Here is a 9,525-nt window from a genome sequence, read left to right on the forward strand (position 1 = left end):
TTTATATCTAAAATAATAAATAATTTATGCATTGTTCAAACAATGAATCAAATTAGCAAATAAATCGCTGAATTATATATTGAAATATAATTTAATTGAAAAAAGAGCTAATAAAATTCAGTGTGTGTTCAACACATAGATGTTCAAATGAATAATTGTCCACCATGTGAACACTAGGGATATTTATTTATTTATGTATGTATTTATTTATGTATTTGTTCATTCAACTGCATGCTTGTCTTACAAAATGTTATCATAGCTTAATCAGAAGGAAAAAAACATCATTTACCACATGTAATGAAGGAAAAGTAACTGTGGCTGAGACAAAGTGAAGACTCATTTAATGTCAAAGATATACGTATAGGCACTACATTGACGGACCAAATATAGTTTTAGGTGATTACTTTTTTAACAGAAAAGCATAAACATTTTATTTAATGCTCTATCTTGTCAATAGGTCCATATTTAACAGGCCCACACCACTGCAGCCATTAAAAAGTCTGAAATTGAAGATTAAGTGGAAATCAAATGACCAGCAGCTGAATTAGTTTCCAGATTAAATGAGTCTCTGCTTTGTTTATTGCAGCTTCGTCGGCAAAGGCACATTTTCTTATTGGCAGCGGGAGCAGAACTCAGAAGAAATCTTTGAAAGTCTCTGCTTCCTCTGCACATGTGCACAACAATGAAAGTTTAATGTAAAGACAACACCATGAATAATGGACGTCTCATTTGACAATGATACTGATGCATGTGTTGTACGTATCCAGCTGCAGGCTTATGGGTAACTAGATACATTTTAAATAATTTATTTTATTTCATTTTAATATTGAACTAATTTTAATTTTAAATATCTTCCACCATTCTCAGTTATGAGCTATTTTGTTAAATATTGGCTTTGATATTTAATTGTCGATGGTAAAGCAGAAGTTTAAGTTGTGGCAGTGAATAAATAAAAATAAAAAGATAATGACATATTCTCTCTCTACATAAGCTGTACATTTTACTTACTATTTTACTTTACTCAGGTAACATGTTTGGTGTGTTCTTCTACACATAGTCATTGTGTTTCTATATGTATACCTTCATTTGAGCAGAGCATTCAGTGGTCTAATTTTACCTCTGTATAATGTCCTTGATTTGAGTAAAATGATCTGTCAATAGCTCCATTATAACGATAGTTAATTCGGCCGTCTAATATGGCACGTCTCTGTCCCAGTTGTTTATCCACTTGTCTCAGCTCTGAAGGTCAGTGGTAATTGTTTGTGAGACAAAGGCTGTTGAGTGATCGTGTGGGCTTTCTTCTGTTTACAACATCAGCCAACACAAATGTTTTTGAAGCCACTTGTCTCAAACCCTCCACAGGGTGGTCCTGGATATGAGAAGGTCACTGCTATGGCTGCTTTATTAGCATTCACTGCAGTAACTCTTCTATTGCATAATGTGCCTAAAGGGAAACACTTAAAACACACACTGCAGCCTTTTATCTGGAATATGTACAATGTTTTAATTAGAAAACATGTTTTACATATTTTATAACATTAACATACATGTTTCATGTTGAAATAGCAAAATTTCAATATTCTAGTCTTTTTTATCTATTTTATTTTAGATTAGTTGCTTATATTGTAAGTTCTATTATTATTTCTGTTTTTAAGATAGTGTGTTCGGATAGAATAGTTCATCTTTAGAATAGATTTACTCATAACCATTATCTCTGTAAATGATATTGAATAGGGATATTTTCGTGCCTGGTTAATGATCAAACTGTTATATTTTAGGTGTTCATAACACACCTCTCTAATGATTTATCAGAAGCCCAGACGCTCTGCCTGTATTAATAGTGGATTATCTGGGCCCCTGTAGATGCTGACAGCACCTTGAGGCCCCGGCCAATGAAATATAATTAAGAGGATAAGGCATTGATTCTTGATTGTATGCTGCGTTTATATGTATTAATGAGGCCAGTGTATTAAAGGGGTTTTGTATCAAGAGCTGGTAATGAGTTTTACATAGATCAATATCACTGAAGCCGGGGCGCTGAGGTCATGTGTGCGAAACAGCAGTGTAAACGAAACGCCAGGCCAAAGTTGTGCATCATCAGAACTCATGCATAGGAAGACGCATACATAAATAACACAATACAGCTGTTAAAAATACACATAGAATCTAAATCATTTGAATATCATTGTGTTTATAGATTGCCTAAGGTGCATTTTGCCTCATCTCTCTTCAGTGTCCGACGCATTCAATATACTAGGAAACTGTCAATGAGGCCAAAGTGAAACATCACAAAGCTTAATTGGACGTTAAATCAAGATGATTTATTCAAATAATGACTTCTTCGGGGCTATTTCATCTTTTACCTTTTAAGTTGAGTCCCCGCTCACTGGCTGGTTGCATTGATCAGTTAGTGCTGGGTGAGAAGAGCATTTCTGCTGCATTTTGGAGAATAAACCTTGAATTTCCTGTTCATTCTTAATGAATATCTGCCTCCCAAATGAAATATTTTTAACTGTTTCCCATCTAAAGTCTCACAGATATACCCGGTATCTCTAGAGGCACTGGAGTTTTTCAAATGAATATGCGGTAGTGCTAAAAATATGCTTATGCTGGGTCTATGTAACACTTCATTGACCACATTCAATTAAAAGTATCTTACACTTTTAAACTAGACCAAAACAAACCTCTTGTGATATCAATATTTTGTATTTATTTTTTAGCTTAATATTCTCTCATTGCACCCAGCTCGGGTCCTCTACCAGAGGCCCCTGGGAGCTTGAGGGTTCTTCAGTATCTTTGCTGTTCCTGCACTTTTGATGACTTTTCTGATGTTTTTCCTGAGATCTGCTCAAGCCGATATATAATATATAATATATTCATTTATTTATTTATTTTTAAATTATATTTTGACATTGAGGTACAAAGAAACTGTACCATAGCTAAATGTTGGTGAATTAAATCAGTTGGGGCCATTTTAATGAGGTTTCCATGGTGATAGGTCCTGGTTTGATACATAATGCATAGTATTGTGTAGAATATATTATAAATGGGAAAGCATGACTTCTAGATGGCGCTGCAGACGGATAATCTGGTGTTTCGGTGCATTTAGTTTTGTCTGTTTTTGTACGTAAATCATGCATATACTTTTACTCTATAGACATCGCTATATTATTATTTTATTATTCATTGTTTTGTGTTGCACCTAATGCCGAGACAAGTTCCTATGTTTGCGAACTGTTTTCAATGACAATGGCAATAAACCTTTTCTGATTCTGCTAACCGGGGACAAGACTTGCTATACAGCTATTGCTTTGAACAATCCTGCACTTTATGGTCGAAATAATGACCAAGACATTTTAGAAATTAGTCTCAATTCTCAATATCAACTAGCAAATAATCTGGCACTGAATGATTGCTTGTGCTGTCTCTGGATATTAACAAGGATTGTATTCTTACCTTAATAATACATTTATTGTAATTAGGGGTGAGTGGTATTGACCCAATAACAATAGTCAGAGGATATGTCAAAAATGTTTAGGCAAGGAAAATTCATTTTTAGAGCACAATTCGTACACAAGGTCATTTAAAGTGCTTCACACAACAGAAAATCATAGACATGACAGAAATCAAACAAAACCCTTTAAATTATAAAAGAGAAGAGTCATATGCACAGCCAAACAAACCTGTTTTTAGCTTAGATTTGAACATTGTCAGAGTAGAAGCCTGTCTCACATCTTCAGGAAGACTGTTCCAGATTTTAACTGCATAAAACTGAAACGCAGATTCCCCATGTTTTGTCCTGACTCTGGCACCAGCAGGAGGCCGGTCCCTGAGGCCCTCAGAGTCCGAGATGGTTCATATGGCACTAACATATCCAAGATGTACTTTGGTGCTAGGCCATGGAGAGACTTGTACACAAGCCCAGCTGCTTTAAAGTCTCTTCTCTGAGCCACAGGAGCCAGTGCAGAGACCTGAGAACAGGACTAATGTGATCATACTTCCTGGTTCTAGTCAGGACCCCAGCAGCAGCGTTCTGGATGTACTGCAGCCTCGTTAGGAGAGGCCAGTGAGCGGCCGTTACGGTCTAATCTACTGGAGACAAACGCATGGATAAGTCTCTCCAAGACTGGTTTGGACACTATATTTTTGATTTTGGCAATGTTTTTTAGATGGTAAAAAGCTACTGATGTTATTGATTTTATTGATTAAAATGCCAGTCTGAGTCCATTATTACCTCCAGATTTCTATCTTGATTTGTAAGTTTTAGAGCGAGACTCTGGAGGTGACGCTAACACTTTCTCTTTGTTTGTCGGCCAAAGACAACGACTTAGGAAGTTGTTTTGCATCCACACACCGATCTGTTGGATGCAGTGACAGAGTGATGATTGTTTTTGTATTTGTGTTTAAGTGATGTTTGCTTGTGTTTTTTTCTTCTTCATTATCATACTCTATTTTGTTCTGATTACTCCATGATATTATCTAAATTTCAAGATATTGCCCACCTCTAATTTCAAATAATGGCTATTTATGCACCTCATAACTCACTTTGCAGCATACTTATTGAAGTAAATAAATACAATTATTCTCTTGTGATCAAGCATTTGAGACAATTAACACACAACAAAATAACACCAAAATGACCAAAATGATAAAATAACAATCTCAACACCCTCGACTATAAACAATACATTTCTGCTCTCGTTTGAATACGTGCTTTGTTTGTTTGAGCGCTTGAACTGACTGAACTGTTTCCTCACGTCCTCCTTCGTCCCCTCTGCGCGTCTGCTCGGGACATGTGCGCCGCCCAGGCCCTCCCAGCCCTCCAGTGGTGGTGACAGTGGAGGAGGTGACAGACAGCACGGCCCAGCTGGCGTGGAGTCCCGGCAGAGACAACGGCAGCCCCATCAGCCGCTACCTCATCCAGACCCGGACCCCCTTCACCGTGGGCTGGCAGAGGGTCAACACAGGTAGGCGCCACCTTTACACCGCAGTATTAGTGTTCTTTTGTGCGCGGTAAGCCACTACGTTCACAGTTCGTCCTCTGATTTTAAGCTCCCGCAGTCGATACCAAATTGACAGACTGCAGAGCATGTGACGAGATGCTGAGTTGGATGCCTCTGTGACCCTGATTTAAAACTATAGCCATTTTGATCATTATTTCTACTTTTGTTTTTGTTCTCTGTGCCCCAATTGACCTGAAAGAGTTAAATTTACAATGATGCGTACTTTTATTGAGCAACTTTTTGATCAAATTGTACTTCCGGGAGTATTTTTATGACACTTATATATATATATTCCAGAGTGTCACGGTACTCTTTTCTTTTTTGAGGAAAAGCTGTGACACCTCTTCACACTGTGAGTTAGTCTGCAAGTGAAGACATAAAATGATTTGAACATTTGTGTCTTTCACCACTCCTTCAGATAGGATACCGTTTCTCAAATTTTTGTGTCCTTTTTTTATTGTTTTATCCTTTCAATTACAATAATTTAATAATTTTTCTAATACGTTTTTCCTCATACTTTAGTGATTTTTTTGACATAACATCGTTCTACCCACCTCGCTTCTTTTCTTTGATTCTGACAGTTTATTGACTTTCACTGACTCATTGTAAACCAACTTGAGTGTGTGGAGACTTAACTCAAGTGCTTTAAAAGTGCAAGATTGGAAAGTCGCTTAATTTGTCCCCGTTGAGAATCATTTGGATGTGTTGGAGGTGTTTTTCACCTGAATGCCCTGACACAACATCAATGCTTTGGCTCAACATTTCATTTGAAAGATGTTGTCAAAGCGCCGGAGGTGGCCTTAAAATAATAAGATATGAATACATGTTAGTTCTTACTCTTAGTCAGAGCACAGAGCATGAGCAGTCATTTATTTAGATGGCCACAGCCCTAATGAAAAGTTTAGGATGTAGAATACCAAGCATCCGTAGCCGACATGTGAGAGTTCAAAGTATCACTGTCCTGGTGCACAAAGGTGCTCGGCGGTGTCATGTGATTTTATTCATATGATTTTCAGAGGCCCTTTGGGAAATTTCTTCACTTTCTCCTCTCCCCCTCTCAAATCTGCAGGTCAGGGTGTGGGGTCAGCCGAGGAGCGAGGCGTTTGGATAGGGTCAAAATCAGGTTTTTACCCCAGAGACGCAGGGGTCAGACTGCGCCGGGCCTATACATGACCTCATTTACGACACTGTATTGACCGCCGTACCTCAGACTGACTCAAACTTAAACCCCCGCTTAATCTCTTAAGTGAAAGCTACTGAAATGACATGTAGCTCTTTGGTTCCTAATGCACTGAAGAAATACTATTCATAAATGTGTGTATGGATTTAGCATTTCGGCGTGTGGCCGTATAATGAGAACGTATTGTCTTTTGGTGTTCATGTTTGTGCCGAGCGTTTGTTTAAAAGCGCCTTTAATCAATAGTCTTCTATCAAAACTGGATCGAATGTGCGTTTAATACATGCACAAACCCACACGGAGTTATTAGGATGTCTCTCGAGTTTTCATAAGTTTGACAATAGCAATAGTTTGTTTTCTTGGTTATTACTACTACTAATATGCTGAACTGCAGACGTACACACTATAATTATTGTAATCTAACAGACTTTGATTGCCTTTCCTTCCTACATATTTTTAGACTAGTGAGCAAAAGATGTATATTTGTATTGTTTTGAACAATGAGAGGGAGCCAATATAGTATCATTTATATAGTCGTAAAAAGAAAAATACAATAAAATAATTAGGCTGCTTATTTTAGCTTCTAGCCACAGGTATCAGAAAACAATTATTCTTTGCCCGTCTGAAAACTGGAGATATTCAGGGGGTGGGGCAGACTGCGCACTAGATATTCAGCCCGATTTTGAGCTTGATTTGTCTTTCCAGGAGTTGGGAAAGGCGTGGCCCGAGTAGCGGGGTTATTGTGATTCTATTACTGTTATTTATCTGCTCCAAAACCTCAAAATGTAATGTAACTCCTGCAGGATTCATTCCATGCGTTTCTTCGTTTTGTTTTGCTTTAGGAGGTGTCGCCGTGTGAGTGTGAGAGAAACAATCGTTGCTAAATGTCCTTAGTTATGTCAGTTATGTCAGTGGTCTGCTCACTTTATATCATATCTTGAATTGCAGAAGGTTTTAAACTCCTCTACTGCAATAACATCATGAAAAGCATCTGGTATAAACGTCTCCTTTTAATATGAAGCTTTTAGAAGCATTCAATATGTAAGCAGCATTTGTGTGGGACTGAATGTCCTTTATAAGTAGCTAGTCTAGACCAAAATCTGTGACCTTCAGTCTCACACCATAACAAACTTTGAACGTTTGTTAATTAAAAATCTCATCATTTTGCTCTCAGTCTGCTAATATTGGCTGCGATAAAGGTACAACTCAGCTCTGGTACAGATGGCATCATGACCTGTTCAAGTAGTACTTTTGTTCTGTAAATTACTATGACTCACTTCAATACATTTAGAACTTTTGGATATATTCTGGCTGCTAATGAGGTAATTCAAAGTGTACTATAAGTCTGCATAGTTAGTTACAAAAGCTGGTGCCTCTATGGTTAAAAATACAGTAAAGCTACACCACAGTCAAACCACAGTACTATATTATTGCCAGCCCAAAGCTTGAAAATGGGTGAACACAAAAGGAAAAAATGATTTCGTTAACTATTGTAGCATTTGAAGTGATGTTTGCTTTCAACATTTCCCCTATAACTGCACTACTGCGAGTCGAACCAGCATGCATATAAACCTACGTCAGCAAAATTATATCTCGGTCAATATAAAACGTCTTTTACCCAGAATGATCCATCACCCAAACCGGTTTCTTTCATTTAACTCCAAGTGCATATAATATTGCTTGATCAGAAACGACATTTATGTGATTACAATCCACTCTCCAGCTGTGAGTTCACCAATAACACCCTGGCCCGGTCTCACATGGCTGAGTAAAGCCTGTTAACTCCAAATCCTATAGGCTAAACAGATTTGGCTGTAATGGTATTATTGTCTTACCTTTTCTATTGTGTTTTTCCACAGTCCCTGAAGTAATAGATGGGAACACATTGACGGCTACTGTGGTGGATCTGAACGCCTGGGTGGAGTATGAGTTTCGGGTCCTGGCCAGGAACAGCGTGGGCGTCGGCGAGCCCAGTCCGGTGTCCGTGAAAACAAGGACAGAAGACGCAGGTGTGTGAAGGGATTTGCCCTGATATGTTACTAGGGCGGCACAATATTGGAAATAAATGAATAACTATATTTACCCTGACAATTTAAGTGTCAACTGGCAATATTTTGATTTCTCTCTCAGGTTTAATTTAACTACATAGAAAATAGAAGTCCCTGTATTCATTTATTTTCAACTTTTAATCCTAGTAGATCTAAAATGTATAAGTCTTTATCCCGAGGCATTGCTTTACCATTTGTCTTGAATAAACTACAATTCTCGCCGTATACTGCATATTGTGTTGTATGATTTTGCGCTCTATTATATGTAGACTAAATTTAGTACATAATTGTATGCGTTTGTGTAGTTCCCGACGCTGCGCCTGGCAACGTGGGCGGAGGAGGCGGGAGTCGATCTGAATTGGTCATTACTTGGGAGGTGAGTGATCAGTCTTAAGTTGCACTTTCAAGATTTCTCACATTATAGCATTTTTCTTGTAAAAAAAAAAAAAGTATATCTTGTATAGAGTATATTGTAAAAGCAGCATTTGAGACACAATCAGAGTAGTCAATAATTTAGTCATCGAATAGTTGTCGGATAGTTATCTGGGCTGGCCAAGTGCAGAAAGATTTTATAGTGCAGACAAAGCAGGAATTAATCAAAATGTCAAAGGAAATGTATATAATGCTGAGTTTTTATATAAAACCTGTTCTGTCTGGAAGTCAAGATGTCCTCTCACATCACTTTAGCTTCATCTGATCAAATTTGGTAAAAACCCTAACCCAAGGGCCTGTTGCGAGCTAAACAGTTAATTGAAACAACAATTGCTGGATTAATTGATTATTTATTAATTATGAATCGACAAATCAACAAACATCGTTTTAATAAATGAATCAAGAGTGCGACAGTGAGCGGGAGTTTCTTCAGCCTTTCCTCCTGCGCAGCTGTCGCCCAGTCAGGCGTGCTGAGTCTGTCCAGAATTAATTTAATTGTTTATCAAGATATATGTTATCTATATCAAATTGTTTAGTTTCAATCGCAAACCTGGAAGAAAGAGCTGGATGCGCTGCTGTGTTGTGCGATAGCGGTCGTCCCTGCTTCATCTGTGGATGAGACCAAAAATGTGTTCCAAAAGGTTTGTGACAGCAAGGAATAAGTTTAAGTCACTGGCAACAGTTTAAATACACTGCCTGTCCAAAAGAAAAAAGTGTATAGCATTTGCTGTGGCATAGTTTCAATATCTGCCATGTCAAAGGTTTTTCCATCGAGATCTTGTATTGATGATGGGAGAGATTGACCACTGCACAAAGCTTCTCCAGCTCGTCCCAAAGACTCTCAATGGGGTTAGGATCCAGTAGT

General features: G+C 37.9%; 1 protein-coding gene across 1 annotated transcript in view; it reads left to right on the plus strand.

Moving 5' to 3' along the window:
• LOC140374715 (contactin-3-like) overlaps positions 1–8,622 on the plus strand; it is an 80,840-nt gene extending 72,218 nt beyond the window's left edge. The window contains exons 15-17 of the mRNA XM_072461711.1: positions 4,809–4,967; positions 8,040–8,189; positions 8,534–8,622. Of these exons, the coding sequence (XP_072317812.1) occupies positions 4,809–4,967; positions 8,040–8,189; positions 8,534–8,622 (398 nt within the window). The remainder of the gene's footprint in view (positions 1–4,808; positions 4,968–8,039; positions 8,190–8,533) is intronic.
• Positions 8,623–9,525: the final 903 nt, after the last annotated feature.

This window comes from Eucyclogobius newberryi, unplaced genomic scaffold, assembly GCF_026437365.1.
Source record: "Eucyclogobius newberryi isolate DKJ021-1_F unplaced genomic scaffold, fEucNew1.0.hap1 SCAF_302, whole genome shotgun sequence".
Lineage (NCBI taxonomy): Eukaryota > Metazoa > Chordata > Actinopteri > Gobiiformes > Gobiidae > Eucyclogobius > Eucyclogobius newberryi.